General features: G+C 39.9%; 1 protein-coding gene across 1 annotated transcript; it reads right to left on the bottom strand.

Annotated features, from left to right (window-relative positions):
* Positions 1–3,477: 3,477 nt before the first annotated feature.
* LOC127547801 (thyrotropin-releasing hormone receptor-like) lies at positions 3,478–18,318 on the bottom strand. The gene is made up of 3 exons (XM_051974802.1): positions 17,942–18,318; positions 16,162–16,579; positions 3,478–5,767 (listed from the first exon to the last, which is right to left on the bottom strand). Exons 1-3 carry the CDS (start codon positions 18,316–18,318, stop codon positions 5,339–5,341), a joined length of 1,224 nt encoding a protein of 407 aa, XP_051830762.1. The 3' UTR covers positions 3,478–5,338.
* Positions 18,319–19,073: the final 755 nt, after the last annotated feature.

The raw sequence follows: 19,073 nt of genomic DNA, 5'->3' as shown, positions 1-19,073 counted from the left end.
TTGAAAGCCAGTGGAAATGATTATGAATATTCATTTGTAGGGGCTGGGACTCAGGACCCACACATTGCACACAAACATATATATATATATATATATATAATATATATATATACACAATTACAGCACAAATACATGCAAATTCACTTGGGAGGATTAGGTCTTAGCTTCTGTTCTTTTTTTTTTCTTTTACTTTATATTACAGAGTATGTATATGCTGACAGGAGCTCCAAGCCTGGGACAATCCCAGGTGAGGTCTCTGTCCTTCTGAATGAGCAAATTCGCCTCCCCTGAATTTTCCCTGGAGGTTTGGCTGCCCATTCTCAGCTATTTTTATCAATATATTTCACAATAATAGTTCCAGTGACTTTGATTTTACATACTACTTTTACTTCCTTCATGTCATTTAATCTTCATGGCAGTTCTGAGCAAAAATGCTGCAATTTCTGTATTAAACATCTTGGAAGCCCAGAGAGATGAAACTTTTCCAAGATGAGAGTTTTTAAGAGGCAATCTTGACTAAAATTCAAGGCTCCAAAGTCCAAGCCCTGTCCACCTCTTTGCCATAAGGAATAGGGCTTATGGTCTTCCTTCAATCACTTTCTCTCCAGTCACTTTCCCAGAAGTCATTGCTCAATCCAGGGAGAGGAATAAGTGGCAGAATGAAGAAACAGAATTTTAGGATCAGGATTTCACACACAACCACAAGATACAGTGCTAAAAGGGAGCTTTTACCCAGGGAATAAGTCAGTAAACATTTATATTTTGCCTACTGTGTGCTAGACACTGCTAAAAAAAACACTGGTGATTCAAAGGCTTTCCAATTTTTCAAATTCATAGAAAATCTCTCAAGAATTTCAAGGTTTAAGCTAATTGCTCATTTTACATATGAGTAAACTGAATCGCAGAAAAAAGAAAAAGTTAAAGAAAATAAGATCCTATAGGACAGGAATTGTGTCCTTTTATAAAAAAAAAAAAACAAAAAGCTTGGTACAGAGCCCTAATACAGAGCTTTTTACATATTAGATGCATGTATACATGCTTGTTTGAATTGAAGGTTACACAGGCACTAAATAGGAGAATCAATATTTGAATCCAGGTTCAGACAGTGCTGAAGGAACCTCAGAATCTAACTCATTTGCATGATGGGGAAACTGAGGTTCAGAGATATTGACGGTCTTGTCCAAGGTCACACAGTAATAACTAGCATTTATATAGTCCTTATGATAAAAGGTTTTCTGGCTTAATTTTCTTACTTCTGTTTACTTACATCATATAACTAGCTTGCAAAATCAAGCTTGAGACATCAACTACCTATCTGGTACCAAATGACTAGTTTTCTGCTTTACCTGATATGGATCTTTCTTTTGCTAGCTGCTTTTTGATATGTAAATTATTATCCACCCTAATGTGCTCTTTGAAATTCCAGCATGGACGTCTTTCTTACCTAATGTTTGCTGTTGTTCAGTTGTGTCTGACTCCTCATGACCCCATTTAGGGTTTTCTTGGCAAAGATACTGGAGTGGTTTTCCATTTCCAGCTCATTTTACAGATGAAGAAACTGAGGCAAACAGGATAAAGTGACTTAGCCAGGATCACATAGTATCTGAGGTTAGACTTGAACTCAGGAAGATATGAGTCTGTCTGACTTAGCCTAATACACTGTATACCTAGTGTACACTACCTAGTGTAGCTTAAAAGTAATGCTAAGGGTTCCCAGATTGTTCAATGAAGCTTGTATTTTGAACTGATTTTTTCCTTAACTCTGTGATGTTGATCATGATTGGTAGCCATACATTTTGGTCACACTTTTAAGGTTTGCAAAACTCTTTACAAACATTATCTTATTTTATCACAATTCTAGGAGATAGACATTATCTCCACCTTCCAGATGAGGAAACTGAGGCTGACAGATGTTAACTGATTTGCCCAGGGCCAGCATGCTATCCATTTTGCCTCCTTGCTGTCTCTGATGTCAAATCCAATGCTCATTTCTATTCTCCTTCAGTGGAGAGGGGAAAAGCCGAGAAGTTGCATGGTCTCTTCCATCAGACACACCTTCTAAAATCTGAGTTTTCACCACTTAGCTTTTTTCTCCTTTCCACTGAGCTGATGGAGAAGCAACAGACAGCAAAGGAAGAATGGAAGACTTAGATGGGAGGTCTATCTGTGCGACACAGCCAGAGATTCACATAAAGAAGCCCATGAACTGGTCAGTAGGCATTTAAATGAGCACTATTTGAAGTTATAATTACGCAAAATCTGGTAAGTGATTGCAGTCTAATGGAAATATAGAGTGTTCATTCAAATAAGAAGTACTCATTTAAACTAATATTAAACTTATTTAAACTAATATTAAACTAATTAAGTATCAACTCTTCATAAGAAAAACTGAGGTACAAGACTGTCTTTTGACAGAGCATTTGTGAGTGAAGGTAAAGTCTCAAGTAGAGTTGGAAACTCCAAAAGGGCAACTGGACATTTATATATGGCCCTGGGTAGGGGTAGAGCAGCTAGGTGGGAATGGATAGAGAGCTGGGCCTGAAATCAGGAAGATGGACTCCTGGGCAAATCAATCCTGCTCAGTTTCTGAGCTAGAAAAGGAAATGGCAAAGCACGCTGGGATCTTTGCCAAGAAAACCCTAAATGGGGTCATAAAGAATCTGAAAGAAGTGAGCAACAACAATAGGGAGGAGGAGAAGCTGTTAACTGTACCCTTTTATTCAGCTTGAATCTTTGCCCAAGTCTCAGAGGAAATAGCTTCCCCTTACACAATATAATCTTAGAGTTGGAGAAAGTTCTCTCAGGAGAATTTGAATTTTTTGAGGACTAGAACTGGCTTGTTTTTGTCTTTGAGGGCCTTGCAAGTTGCAAGTGCCTAATATTTATTTATTAATTTTTTTATTAAATTGCAGTGAATTTTATTCATTTGAATGAAAATTTGGGGTGGACTTACCTAATCCTCTGAGACTGACCCAAGGAGGTTAGATTTCCTCTTTCCTTCAATAGTCTGAACCTTTCCACCTCAAAACCTGTTGGATTGTTACATCAAACTGGGAACCAGCTCTTCTAGCTTCTGCCTGATGGTCCCCTGGGGTCACTGGGCACCTGGCAATGGAGGATGCGTCTCAAGCAATGATCTTACTCCATTTTGTGGCCTACGGGCAAACATCTTTTCCTTGTGTGTCCTTAGCAGCCCCTTCCCACAGCTCTCACAAGGGGGTCTTTTAGATGTAAAGCTATGGGCACAAAGGGAAAAAGAAAAATCCCACCCCCAAAGATTAGAGGATAAGAGAATGGAAAACCTTGAAGAAAAAACTCATAAACTGGGATGTCTTTCCAGCTCCTATTGACTAATTTTCTTCCTTACCCCAATTCCACATCAGTCCCTTCTGCAAGGAATTCTGTGATCCACCCCAAATAAAGCCCTGCTTTAGAGTTCCATCCTTCAGGCCTACAACTCACAGACAACCTAGAATATTTGCTTTTAAAGAGTCAGTTTATTAAACTCTTCATTTTACAGATGAGGAAATGGGTTTAGTGATTAATCCAGGAATAGCTAATTAATAGTGGAATTAAAACTAAAATTCAGTCCTCCTGAACCCTAAATCTTTCCATCATAAGACATTCTTATTCCATCTACTTAAAGAAATCTGAAGTATGATGGCAGAGATGTAAAGCTTGAACTGGCCATCCTCCCTTACAAGATTGTTAAATGCCTCATTGAAGCTTTTCCAAACTTCAAAGAAATTTATATAGCACTGGCAGAAAGGGACATGCTGGGATTTGAAACGAATTGGCTTATTCTGCTCAAAATGGGAATGAGGCTTGGGGAAATTTTCCATATGGGGAAATGAAGGAAAAAAATGAAAAAATATTTTATAACTGTCTGAACAACACATTTGTATGGCAGTCGTGTATGGTGGGGCGTTTCTAAAGAAAGTTCTGAAAATGTGATTGACCCTTGAGATAGGTTGAGCTACACTCTTTTGAAGAAGAAGCATTATAACAACATCAGACGTGGTGGAAAAGGGAATGGTAGCTTCAGCAGCAGATGTCAGCATTCTCTTATTCCTACTCTGACTTGGGAGTCTGTGGGGGTTTGTTCTCTCTTGGAGAGAAGGACTTGAAATAATTCTATTGTTAGATTTTTTTTCTTGCTATTTATTTGGATATTTCATCCCAATTAAATGCTGATATGTAGTTTCTACCTGGTATGTTGGCAGAAGAATGTCCTGGCAGAGTTCTTGAGTCACATTTGTATAGCTTTAATTACCCCAAGTCATCTTAGATTGAACTTGACATATGGAGGAATTTCAAAATCATGTAAGATCTGTACTATAGAAATATCAAATACTTGTCTCAAAATTGAATCCTATTCTCATTAGATTTGCTAGTTTCTTTGGGGTATGGCCTTTAATAAATACTTTTCCAAAAAGCCTTCTCAACCCAGTGTACAATAGCCATGTTGAAAACATTAATCATTATCCTCCTTTTAAAATATCCCTTATAAAAAGTTCCATATCAGTCTGAAAACAGGCTTCCCTGTTTTCCCAAATCTAGTGACCAGAAAACTGGAGCACTGCCTTCAATTTATGCTATTTTTCAGTGTCGTTTTTACATTTTTTTCCATTCAAAGAGATTTCATTTTGGGGATTAGGTATATCAGGTCTATCTTTCTATACCATAATAGAATCAATTTCCATTTTTTCCAGATATTTTCCACATAGTGAAAGTCTGTTTTTTCCTTGAGTCTTAAACCTCGGGAAGAAGATTCAATGGGTTAACATCACATTAGAGTCCAGAGTCTCCATATAGCTGGAAAAGCTGAAAATGGCAGAGAATTGGACTGTGTAGTCATTTCCAGTTCCTTCTCCATATGGAATATCTTAAATTCTCATATTCTTGGTCCTACTGCTGTTTCCAGAGCTGCACACCAGGTTCTCCAGGCTGCTGGCAATCACTAGAGCCAGAGGCTCTGAAGGAGAAAGTGAGATTGGTGATCTTGTACCGCCCTCCCTCCCTCCAATCCAATTCACTTACACATAATGATATCACCTGTCTGATGTCACAGTCTTTTTAATTACAAAGAATTAAGTAATTCTTTGTGTTTTAATCATGATTATTATAATTATAAGTAATTATAATGAGAAGAAAAGCCTTTCTCTGTTAAGATTTTGGTGCATTCATCCTTAGGGTGATTTCTCTCCATCATCTCTTCACAAATCTCTTTTTTTCACTTGAAAGGTCTTTAAAGGAACCTAGAAGAGGAGAAGAACCCAACCGTGCAGGGTTATAAGGGAAAGAGGAGAAAGCAGGGGAAGGAGGTGGCAGAAAGGCGCTAGACCATACTGAAATAGGGCTTTTCTTGGCTGGCCGGCTGGCCAACGGGCTGAGGACTCTCAGCATCCTGCTCCTGCTCCAAAGGAGGCGGAGCTTGCCCTTGCTTCTTGCCCAAGGCCCTGGGCTTGGCTTGGAAGGCCTCCTGCACCACACTGTAGCTGGCAGTGGTCAGGTAGACCATTCGCCGTTGAGGCTCTTCCTCTGGGCATTTGCACAGCCTCCTAAAGGCCGTCCGGAACTTCTGGGACATGAGGTTGTAAACAATGGGGTTGATGGCGCTGTTGGCGTAGATACAGGTTCGACAGAATAGGAGAAACCATGGGTCAAGATAGGGGCGGTCCATAAAGGAGTTCACTAGGACCAGGGTCCGGTAGGGCATCCACAGGACAGCGAAGAGGACCACCACCATGACCAGCATCTTGGTGACCTGAGAGGAGAAGAGTTAGACAATGACAGATCAGCTACCCATACCACTACAAGGAAACGGCCGGACACTTTTGGAATGAACTCCTCCAAATCAGCGGACTCCAACTTTGCTGCTATCTCCCATTTACTGTTATCAATAATAATAATCAATTCCTTAATGATTAAATGTGAATTATAATTGATATTTATTAATTGACAGTGATGATTTATTGTTTTTATTGAAGTTTTTATTTTCAAAACATATATAAGGACAATTTTTTTAAAGTTTTTTTTATTTTCAAAACATATGTATGGATAATTTTTCAACATTGACCCTTGCATGGCCTTGGGTTTCAGATTTTCCCCTCCTTTCCCTCATCCCCTCCCCTAGATGGCAAGGAATCCAATATATGTTATACATGTTAAAATATATGTTAAAAAGGACACTTGCAAAACCTTTTATTGCAATTTTTCTCTCTTCCCCTCACCCCTCTCCTAGATGGCAAGTAATACAATATATATATTAAACATGATAAAAATATGTTAAGTTTCATGTAGGCATCCATATTTATACAATTATCTTGCAGCACAAGAAAATCAGATCAAAAAAGGAAGAATATGAGAGAAAAAATAAAATTCAATCAAACCACAACAAAAAGAATGGAAAAGGTCATCTACCCTCAGTTTCCACAATCCTCTCTCTGGGTGTAAATGGCTCTCTTCATCACAAATCATTGGAACTAATCTCAATTATCTCATTATTGAAAAGAGCCATGTCCATCAGAATTGATCAATTGATGATTTATTGTTAACAGTAATAAAAACTGGTATTTGTGTAACACCTAAAGGACTTCACTAGAACCTTAGGCTCCATGACCTGGGACCATTGACTATGATAAATAAACTTTCAGTCTTTATTTTTTAGGCTGCAGCATGCAGGCCTCCAGGACACTTTCTGCCTATGTCCTGAATGTGCTGAATGAATTTTGGACATTATTCCCATCTCATCCCTTCCTCCATCCCCATGGAGACCCTGCATTCTGCTCCGTGGACAACACAAAGAATCAGGTTTCTGAATTATTTCTCTGACATCTCCAGTTCTATTCCTTTTTCCTTGTACAGCCCTGGTCCTATCCTTATCTTCTATTATAATGTAAGTTCCTTGAGGCTAGCACTGTCTTGATTGCTTATATTTTTGTATCCCTAACATTTAATCCAAATTAATTTAATTAATTTATTATTATAATATTATAATTGTTAATTAATTAAATTAATTTATTAATCCAAATGACTGGCACTCGGTATTTAATAATGCTTTTTCTAATCTGTCCACATACATCCAGATATATAATATTTCATTGAATCTTCACAAAATCCTATAGTATTATGGTAAGAGAATTTCTAGCTCAACTTTATTACCACCATTTACTTAATACTTTCGATGAGCATTTACTTAAGAAGTAGGGACAAGGAAGGAATGTCTGGAAAGGCCCCTTGCAGAAGTAGAATTTGAGCTGAATTTGAAATATTTAGGGCCTGCAAAATCAAGCTAAAATATCAAACAATAATCCTAGTTAATTTGCAAATTCAGCTAGTCCTGTGTATACTGGTTAGTTTCTTTATTTTTACCTGATACAAATGTTCTCTTTCTCATGCCCATTCTTTGATTTATAAATCATTACCTAATCTTTCTGCTTTCTGCAAAATTCCATTGTTCCAGTCCTGCCTATGTAACCAAAACATATAATGTGGCTTAAAACTGCTGCTCGGGATTCACTGATTTTTGTATACAGCGAAGCTTTCGTTAATATCGCTGTATCATTGGTGATATGAATGACAGTCATATCTATCAACAGATCCTTACACGATTTTTGGCTCACTATACACAATGTAATTTTCATCATCAAGGAATTGAAGTTCAGAAAGGTGACATGTTTTGCCTACTGTCATACAACTAATAAGGGTCACAGCTGACACTCACTTTCAGGTCATCTGGCTCCAAAATCCAGAGTTTATTTCTATGAGGGACTACCTTGTTTTTCCCCACTCTATACCTCCCTTAGGTATAGGTATGGGTATAGGTATAGGTACAGGTATAGGCATAAGTATAGGTATAAGTACAGGTATAGATATAGGTATAAGTGTAGGTATAGGTATAGGTGTAGGTATAGGTACAGGTACAGGCACAGGTATAGGTGTAGGTACAGGTATGGGTATAGGTACAGGTATAGATATTGATAAGATGGGGTAGACCCCATCTACTCTCAAGAATTGGATGCAGAGTTTGAACATAGGATAGGGAAGCTGATAGGGGAATTAACAGTCAGTCAACAGCTAATAGTCATTTATTAAGACCTTACTTAATGCCAGAAGCTGCTAAATGTGGTGATACAAAGATAGGGGGAAAAGAGAATTTCTTTTCAAAAGGAGTTCATATCCTAATAGGGGAGTCAACACACAAATAACTCTATACGATAAATACAGTGTAAATAAAGGTAATCTCTTAAGGACAGCAGTAGGGACAAGGAAGGTGTGCCTGAAAAGGCCTCTTACAAAAAAGATGGCCTTTGAGCTGAGTCTTGAAATAAGCCAAAGAAGCCTGAATCTGGGTATAAGGAAGGGAGAACATTCCAGGGATGCAAGTAGAGATGGGGGCAGCCAATGAAAAGGCATAGAGTTCCAAGTAGAGTGAATTGTGCTTAAGAAACAGCAAGAAGGGCATTATTATTGAGTGCATTAGACTGTGTTAGGGTTGTAAAAAATGAAAGGAGGCTGAAAAGCAGGGCTAAGTTATGAAAAGTTTTTTTTGGTTATTGTTTGATTTTTTGGTTTGTTTTTTTTTTTTTTTTCCTGAGGCAGTTGGGGTTAAGTGACTTGCCCAGGGTCACACAGCCAGGAAGTGTTAAGTGTCTGAGGTCAGATTTGAACTCAAGTCCTCCTGACTTCAGGGCTAATGCTCTATCCACTGCACCACCTCGCTGCCCCTTATGAAGACTTTTAAAAGCCAAATAGAGGATTTTATATTTGATCCTGAAGATTAAGGAAATCAGTGGATTTTATAGAACAGGGTCAGGCCTGGGCTTTAGGAAGAACCTTTTTGACAGAGGAGTTAAATATTGATTGGCATGGGGAGAGACTTGAGGCAGACAGACCACTCCCCCCATCTCGACAACAGACTATTTGAGGTGTCCAGGAAGGAAGTGCTGAGGATCTGTCCAGGATGGTGGAGATGTCAGAGGAAAGTACCACATATGAGAGATACTATAAAGACATAGACTACGGAACTTGGCAGCAGATTGGATTGGAAACAGGTGAGTAAAGAAGCACAGTTACACTCACTTTGGGGAATCTCTGAATACCCTAAGGGAGAGGGCATGAAGAATGAGAAACAGAAGTGGGAATATGGCTCCTTGGAGGTCTACTGGGTGAAACACGGAGAAAATTAACTCCCAAGGGAAAACTCGGGTTATTAGCTATAATTAGCAGGCCCCCCCCAATCATGTTAATAATTAGCTATTAGTTATGAGCCCTGCCCTTTATGAACAGAATCTCAAAGTAAGCAACCTGGGAAGCTGAAGAAAGTTGGGAACATTTTTTTTCTTCCTCCTTTTGTTCTTTAGTCTAAATGTGAATCCTCATTTTAAGATAGCCTAAGAGCCAAAGGAATTAGAAAAAAAAAAGTGGATATAAGGTTAGAAAGATACAAGATGGGGAGGACCTTGAAGACAAACCCGCCTGATCTCCCAATCTTTCCAAGTCTTTTTTTGACATCACCTAGTTTTACTCACATCATGGCTTCCCTCCCCTTCATTCTTTCAGGACCTTTTTGGGTTGAGGTGAGTCATGAGATAAAGAAAAAACAATCAGTGGAGGGGAGGGGATTTAGAGGGAGGGAAAAGCTGCAAATCTCTACCTAAATTTGGCTAGTATCCCTCACATTTTCTCCTGCCAGCTGCTCTGATGCAATCTGATAATTGTCTTCGCTTTCTCCCCTGGCCAGGAGTTATATTGGTGCAAAGGACATCTAGCATGATGGGAAGGAAGAAGGAAAGAGAGCCATTGTGTGTCTCAAGAGGCCCCAAATCACCTAAGAACAAAGCAAAGTTCTTTCTGTCCAGTCCCATGTGGAGAAGGCCAGAGACCCTGCTTGGTCCACCTAGTATACAAATACTATAGGTGTTTATTTAATATGGAACGGAAACAGTCCTGAAGTTGTCAGTCAGTCCTGACAGATATGGGGTCATCCCTAATAATGCACCTTATTAATAATCACCTTATCTATAGCATCTGTTCCAAGGGTTCTTAGATAAGTCTCTTAAGAATTCTTAATCTTTTTGGAGCACTAGACTCCTTTGATGGCCTGATGATGACCATCTTCTCTAATATTTTCAGATACATAAATTACACAAAATGCTGGATTTCAGTAGAAGGTTAAAAAAAGATGTAATTTTTTCCTTTCAAGTTTATGAAGCCCTGAAATGTATTGATGTCTTCTCTCTGGACTTACATGAACTGATGCTAAGTGAAATGAGCAGAACCAGGAGATCATTATATACCTCAACAATGATACTGTTTGAGGATGTATTCTGATGGAAGTGGCTCTCTTCGATAAAGAGAGCTAATTCAGTTTCAATTGATCAAAGATGGGCAGAAGCAGCTACACCCAAAGAAAGAACACTGGGAGATAAATACAAACTGCTTGCATTGTTGTTTTTCCTCCCGGATTATTTATACCTTCTGAATTCAATTCTCCCTGTGCAACAAGAAAACTGTTCAGTTCTGCACACATATATTGTATCCAGGATATACTGTAACCTATTCAACATGTAAAGGATTGCTTGCCATCTGGGGGAGGGGGTGGAGGGAGGGAGGGGAAAAATCAGAACAGAAGTGAATGCAAGGGATAATGCTGTAAAAAAAATTACCCTGGCATGAGTTCTATCAATAAAAAGTTATTAAAAATAAATAAATAAATAAAAATATAAAAATAAAAAAATGATGTCTTCTCTCTGAACTCATGAACCCCAGATTAAGAACCCTGGATTTTCAACTATGATTGACTTGGCTCTTCTCAACAATTTGATGATCCAAGACAATTCTAATAGATGAGATGGAAAATGCTATCCGCATCCAGAGAGAGAATTATGGAGACTGAATGCAAATCAAAGTATAATATTTTCATCTTTTTTGTTTGTTTGCTTTTTCTTTCTCATGTTTTTTTCTCTTTCATTCTGATTTTTCTTGCATGACATGACAAATATGGAAATATGTTAAAAAAAAATAACCTATATCAGATTGCTTGCTGTCTTGAGGAGCGGTGAGGGGAAGGAGAGAGAGAAAAAAAATATTTGGAACTCAAAATCTTACAAAGATGGATGGTAAAAACTATCTTTATGTGTAATTGGAAAAATTGGCAATTGCTAAGAAAAAAAATTAACCCCTGATCTAGTTAGAGGCAGTTAGATGTTGGGGTAGAGGAGTGGCAGGGTAAATACAATACAGAATGGACTTGGAAGACCTAAATTTGAATTTTGCCTCATACACTGACTATCTTTCTGAGCCTGGGCAAGACCCTTAACTTCTCTATGCCTCAGTTTCCTCCTCTGTAAAATGGGATTGTTTTGAGGGTCAATTGATTTAATATATATATAAAGTATGCTGCAAATATTAAAGTCCTCCATATTAATTCTAGTTATTGTTATGGGGATTTTTATTTCCTTTTAATAAGTGTTATCATTGGGGTTCATTGCCTTTCCTACTATAATTTTAGGTTAACTAAAAGCCTGTTCTCTATTAATGTTAACCACATCTGACCAAAAACTGACTCATAGAATAATATTAAAGGAAGGTCAGGGTATGGGATGTGAAATTTTAGTTAAGGTCTTAAACATTCCTTAGGTAAGAAGTTAGAGAAGAATCTCAACTGTCCTTGACTCCTTGGTAACAGCCTATTTGTGATCCCTTTAAATGTAGTTTAAACTGTACTCTAAACTTAGTTTACCTGTAGCGTCTCTTTAATAAAGCTTATTTTATGTATAAGATTATTTTAACAACATTTAATAAAATCTGTTCAACTTTTATGACATTGATGGAGGCATGGGATTGTGAATCTCTTTTCTGATTTTTATGGACTAAGAGAAATACAAGATTGCAGTATGTAAAAGAATGAAGCTCTGTCACTCTGACATAATTTTGTCTATAAGAAACCTTGTTAGAATCCTAATTGGGATTCAAATTTCTTTTTTTGTCTGAGATCTGAACCTGTGCTTGAGCATAATAAAACTTGGGTTTTCCCCACCTCTATAATTTCTGCATTATAGTAGATTTGTATCAGCAACAAGACATTTCTCCTATAATGCCATTATAATTACTAGTACAATTGGGTCATTTTACAGATAAAGAAGCAGATTTTCACTGGCTGTCTCCTATACCTTGAATTATCTTCTTCTTCTTCTCAGCCTCCAGGCTTCCCTGATTTCCTCCAAGTCCAGCTCAAATCCCAGTTTTTTAGAGAAACCTTTCCCAAATACCTATAATTCCAAGGCCTTTCCTCTATTGAATATTTCCAATTTATTCTATCTAATGTTTGTTTGCATGTTGCCTCTCCCATTGGATTGCTAGAGATCCTTGAGAGTGGCAGGAACTGTATTTTGCCTTTCTTTATACCTTTGTCATTTAGCATAATGCCTGATATTATAGGCACGTAATAAATGTTTATTGACTCACTAATAATGATAAAGCAACTTTCCCAGAATCACATAGACAGTCAGTGGTAAAGAGTAGACTTGATCTATCCTAATCATAGATCTTTTACCTCCCAATATAGGGATCTCTCTATCAATCTGTACTGCCTTTCTTTTCTTCATAGTGGCTAATCAGACAAATAGAGCAGATTGAGAGAGAAGGCTGCTTGGAAGGGAAAGGGAGAGTATTTAAAAACTTATTTTTAATTGTATTAAGAGATCATCTTAATTATTCAGGCTGGGCCATTATTTGCCTCAGTCCCTGTTCAATCATTGGGCTTGTAGCTATTAATATCTCCTCATATTACAGAGAGGGAAATTTCAGGCTCTCACTGAGAGGCAACATGATTATGGTGAGAGTAGAATGCAATTACACATGAATGAAAAGGCATCTATTAAATATTTACTATTTATTCAAAAATCTAAGAATGCTGGAAAACCTCTTGAGGACTCTAGGATGGGGCAAGAGTAGGTAAGAGTTGGTAAGGTAGAGAAGAGAGCCTACATACTCACCTTTCTTAAAAAATAAAACATACATGATATATCCTTTGACCCAGGAGTGACATTATTGGGTCTGAATCCCAAAAAAATCATAAAGGAGGGAAAAGATCCATGTGTGCAAAAATGTTTGTAGCAGCTCTTTTTGCGGTAGAAAAGAATTGGAAAATGAGTAGATGCCCCTCAACTGGGGAATGGCTGAACAAGTTGAGGTACATGAAGGTAATGGAATATTATTGTTCTATAAAAAATGATGAATAACCTGATTTTAAAAAGATCTGAAAAGATTTACATGAACTGATACTGAGAGAAACGAGAAGAACCAAAAATACATTGGACACAATAATGGCAAGAATGTGCAAAGATAAACTATGAAAGACTTGGTTCTTCTCAGTGGTTCAGTGATCTAAAGCAGTCCCAACAGACTTTGGACAGAAAATGTCATCTCCATCCAGAAAAAGAACTAAGGAGACTGAATGTAAATCCACACGTGCTATGTTCTTTTTTTTCTGGCTTTTAAAAAATCTTTCCCATGGTTTTTCCCTTTTGCTCTGATATTTCTCTCCCAACATGATTCATGAAGCAACGTGTGTTAAAAAATAAATTAAAAATAAAATTAAAAAACAAAACAAAACAAAACAAACACATACATGATGATATCTAATAAGACTTTCCCTGCTCTTCTAAGCTCTGGATTCAGCAAATGGTTATAGATCAGGTTAGAGCTTTCTGGAGCAGAGCAGTCTAGGTTTGAGTCTGGAAGAATCTGACAAACATTGTTCCCTACCCGCCTAAACCCCCAGTGGACCAGTTCTCTGAGACTTAAACTAATTACTCTGTAATCTCTCTTTTCTTCTCCTTCTTCCTTTTCCCCTCTCCCTCCTGTCCTCCTCCCTTCCCACTCTTTCTTTCTCCCTCCCTCCCTCCCTCTTTCTCTGTGTCTCTATCTATCCCTTTCTCTTTCTTCCCTTTCCTCTTCCCCTCCTCCCCTCCTTCCCTCCCTCTCTGTTTCTGTCTTTCTCTCCTTCTCTCCTTCCCGCCTATGCATACACACACACACACACACACACACACACACACACACACACAAACACCCCGCCCTCCCCAGTATCCTCTTTGTCATAAAGAATTTAAATATTGCTACCACCAGCTTGAGATAACAAGTCACATAACTAGCTAGAGCTTGCAGACTTTAATGGAACATCAACCTTTAGCTCTGGTGATTAACTGGTTAGTGATAGAAGAATTTCTGGCTCAGCCTTATTATCCCTATTTACTTAACATTGAGTGTTTAATAATTAGGCATAACTCCATTGTTAATGGTTAGTCTGCAGATTCCAGGTTTATCCCCAGTGTTTACTGGACAGTTTGCCATTTTACCTGAGGCAGATCATCCCTTTCTGTTTTCTGTTCTTTGATGTGTAAATCTTTACCTTCTACTTCTGCCCTCTGTAAAATTCCATTGTATCTGTCCTGCAGTTGTAACTAAACCCTACATAAAATCACTGAAAATGGCTGCTGGGGGCTCACTGAATTTTGTATGCTCAACATCTAATAAACTGGTTCTTAAAATGACTCTACATGGTGATGAGTCTGACTGGCAGCAGCACCTACCGATGAATCCTTGGACGATTTTTATGTTACCCTCCTGATGAGGAGCTGGTTGGCTGGGGGCAGCCAGTGGGTGTCCCCTGAGCTTTTTCAGGGGACAACAAACCCTATAATTCCTTGTATTGAAAGTGCAGCAAAAACATGAACATTAAATTGGACCAATTTGATGCTGTAGCAATTACTAGCTGGAAAATCACACATTCTTTTCTCCTCCTCTGTTCAGCTTTGTTCTGTTAACATTCCCTTCCTCAAAATCCTAGGAGGGTTATTGTGGATGTGACCCAAGCTTGCATTCTGCCTCCTGCATTTCTTGCCTCCCTTCCTGCCTCTCTCTCTACCCACCTCCACCTGCCCTTCCTGTCTCCTAAAAGCCCTTTCCCCTTTCTCTTCCCACCTCGATTGCTGTTTTTTGAGTGCCCATTTTCCCATTACTGTCTCTTTTTTTCTTTGTATCTCTCATCTCCCTTCTTTTCCATAACTTACAGTCTTTGCCATTAGAATGTGAGCTCAGAGGAACTGGAGGACACAGTGAAGAGAGCACCAGCCCTGGAGTTCAAATGATCTGGGTTCAAATGCAGCCTTAGACACTTAACACTTCTTAGCTGTGTGCTCATGGGCAAATCATTTAACCCCAATTGCCTTGGAAAAAAAACCAAAACGTAAGCCCCTTGAGGACAGGGGACACAAGTTTTTTGCCTTTTTGAGGGTCTCCTCATCATCTAGCACAGAGCTTTATTAATTTTGATTTTGTTGTTTGATCCGACAGTTTTTTGCATTTTGGGGGGCCTACTCATCACCTAGCATTGATTTTACAGATTTTGATTTTATTGTTTGATCCAACAAGTTTTGCCTTTTGGGGGGCCTCTCATCACCTAGCACAGAGCTTTCTTGAATTTGATTTTTTTTTGTTTGATCTGATAGATTTTTGCATTTTGCAGGAGGCTCCTGATCACCTAGCATGGACTTTGATTTTCTTTGGTCTGACAGTTTGCCTTTTGGGGGGCCTCTCATCACCTAGCACAGAGCTTTCCTGAATTTGATTTTTTTTGTTTGATCTGATAGGTTTTTGCATTTTGCAGGGGGCTCCTGATCACCTAGCATGGACTTTACTGATTTTGATTTTCTTTGGTCTGACAGTTTTTTGCCTTTTGGGGGGCCTCCTCATCACCTAGCACAGAGCTTTCCTGAATTTGATTTTGTTGCTTGGTCTGCCTCTTCAGAATCCCATTTGGGTTTTTCTTGGCAGAGATATCAGAGAGGTGTGCCATTTTCTTCTCTAACTTATTTTATGGGTGAGGAAACCGAGGCAAACAGCCTGACTTGCCCAAGATCAGTCACACAGCTAGTAATTATCGAAAGTTGGGTTTGAATTTAGGTCTTCCTCCACCAGCACTCTGGCACACAGTGAGCTCTTACTAATTCTTGCCCATCTCCTACTGCTTGCTGTCTCTCTGCTCCTCCCTGCCTCTCTGTGTGTATTCTCTCTTCCTCCTTCACCCCATTTCCACCTCAGAAGCTTCTCTCTCTCTCCCTGTCACTCCAGAAATGGGGAAATCCATCTTACCTGCTTCCTAGAAGACAAGGCCCCTTTAGTCCGGGGGCGGCCCCCAGCCTTGCCCTGCTCTGCTCCCCTCTCTGGAGCGCTCCCCTCCGGGCAGCCCTCCGGGCCGACACAGCTGGGGAGGTGGGAGAGAGAGCTCAGGAAGAGTATCCTCCCAATCAGCCCATAGAGAACCGTGGCCACCACCAAGGGGGTAACGAAGAAAATGGCAAAGTCCAGCAGGTAGATGGGCAAGTAGAGGTTCCTGGAAACCTTGTAACCACATTCTAGGCTCTGGTTTTTGGTGATGTTGATGTCAACCAGGAAGAACCAGAGCATGCAGTAAACAGAGGTGACCACCCAGACCCCGGTGATGATACGCTTGGCCCGGGATACTGTGCACACTGTCTGGGCCCTTATGGGATGGCAGATGGCGATGTACCTAGAGAACAAGCAAAACAGAGCGCGGACCACTTAAACAGAGATGGTATCATGGCGGGAGCCATATCTTCAAGGGCATGCTGGTAAAAGTTTAACAACCAGTACTTCAAAAAAAAAAAAAAAAGTGTGTTGCCCAACACATTTAAGTTTAATTTGCATTATTAATATTTTATCCCTCCATTTTCTTAAGTCAGGACAATCAACAAAACAATAGAACAAGCCCTTATCTACATAACAAGTGCTCATGCTGAAAATTGAACCCTAAGACTCTTAGAAACCTGTTGAGCTGGTTCTGGCTCACCTGCTTATCTTAGACATTTCTCAATCCCTTCCAATTCTGAGCATGGTGCAGGGAGTGCAATAGGCACTCATTAGATACTCATTGTTGCTGATGAAGTCAAGGATAAAGAAGTTCTTAAGTCACATGAGGGGAAGGAGGACGATGGCACAAGTGGAGACCATCCGCTGAACTGTAACTATGGCTTGGCTCCATCACTGCCTCAGTGGCTCATCCGTGAAATAGGAACAATGCTTTGCATCTAAAAATAATGTATCACTAGAACTAGAAGGGACCATCTAGGTAGAAGTAGAGCACTACAGGGAAAAATAGTGAACTTGGAAACAGGAGGTCTGGGTTTGAATCCTGCTCAGACTGTTCCCAGCTAAGTCTCTTGATCTCTCTGAACCTTCGCTTTCCTCATCTGCAAAAGGATAATGATGTTGACATGACCAATTTCACAGGGAAGTGAATACAAAAGTGCTTTGTAAACCACAAAAGTTATATAAGTATGGTCCACTGGGATTTTAACTTCTTTCAATTCCCCCATTTTAAAATGGGTGGTTTTATAAAAAACATTCTGATAACTATTTCCATATAATCTCTTTATTCCATGATCATTTAAAATATTATTCTGAAAAAAGAGTGTCTAGACTTCACTAGCTTGTCAAAGGGGTCCATAATACCCATAAAAGTGGAGAACCCAGAAAGAAAGACCCAGGGGAGTGGAGAGGAAGGAAATGCTCAAAGCAAATAATAAATCAGGGACAGAGTCAAGTATACTATGTCTCAATTGGTTAAGTGACTCAGCTGTGGCTATACAGCTAATGAGCGTCAGAGCTGGGAGCAGTGTTTTGTCTCATTTGGTCTTTAGGAGCCCGAGAGGGGGGCACTACTGTTCTCCCCAGCGTCTCTTCCATTAGAATGGGAGGTGGGAGAACCTCGTTTTTGCCTTTCTTTGTATGCCCAGGGTCTCCTTATCCAAGCTTCTTTTTATTACAACCTGTGACCTGCCCTATAGTTTATGACTCACATAGAAGCCTTGCGAAATGAGGACAGCAACACAAATAAAAGAAATGTCCTTACCTCTCCACAGTGAAGGCCATGATGGAACAAGAAGAGACATTGATTCCGAGGTACTGGAAGTAGGTGATACAAAGGCAGCCGGCGTGCCCATAGATCCACTGCCCAGCCAAGCTGTCAGAGACATTGGGCAGCCCGGCCGCCAGGAGCACCATGAGGTCAGCCAAGGCCAGGCTGACCAGGTAGCAGTTGGTGGGCGTCCGCATGTCCCGGGTGGTCAGCACGACGAGGACCACCATCATGTTGCCGATAATGCCCACCCCACAGATCAGCAGCACCAGGAAGACAGAGACAGTCTTGTACTCCATCAAGCCCAGGACAGTGTCTCTGCCCACCAGTGACATGTTGATGGGGCTGTCAACTCTGCTGCGGTTCTCCATGATGAGGAGGAAGGAGAGGGTGTGTGTGTGTGTGTGTGTGTGTGTGTGTGTGTGTGTGTGTGTGAGAGAGAGAGAGAGAGAGAGAGACAGAGACAGAGAGAGACAGAGACAGAGAGAGAGACAGAGAGAGAGAGAGAGACAGAGAGAGAGAAAGGAAGAAGGGAGAGATAGGAGGGAGAGGGAGAAACAGAGACAGAGACACACACACAGAGAGACACACACAGAGACACAGAGACAGACAGACAACCGGAGACAGAGAGAGAGAGACAGAGCAGAGAGAGAAAGAGAGAGAGGAAGACAAGAGAGAGAGGGAGAGAGAGAGGGAGAAAAAAAGAGAGAGACAGAGAGAAAGAGAGAGAGAGAGAGAGAAAGAAAGAGAAAGAGGCAGGGGGGAGAGAGAGAGAGAAAGAGAGAGAGAGAGAGCAAAGAGAAAGAGAGAGAGAGAGAGACAAAGAGAGAGAAAAGGAGAGAAAGGGAAGAGACAGACAGACAGCGACACAGAGAGAGACAGAAATAATCAGAGACAGTGACAGAGACAGCAGAGAAAAAGAGAGGGACAGAAACAGAAACAGAGAGGGACAGAGAGAGGAAAGAAGAGAGAAAGGGAAGAAACAGACAGAAAGAGATAGAGAGAGAGAGAGAGACTACAATTGATGATTGAATTTCATTTTCTAGAGATTGTGGAGAGCTTTTGACCATATAAAACACCAAGACCCCAAGGAGAAAACCTGTATCTTTGGCTTCTGTAAAAGCAA

This window comes from Antechinus flavipes, chromosome 2 (genome assembly GCF_016432865.1).
Source record: "Antechinus flavipes isolate AdamAnt ecotype Samford, QLD, Australia chromosome 2, AdamAnt_v2, whole genome shotgun sequence".
NCBI classification, from domain to species: Eukaryota; Metazoa; Chordata; class Mammalia; order Dasyuromorphia; family Dasyuridae; genus Antechinus; species Antechinus flavipes.
The sequence above is the reverse complement of the archived record's forward strand: the minus strand, read 5'-3'. Positions and strand labels throughout refer to the sequence as shown.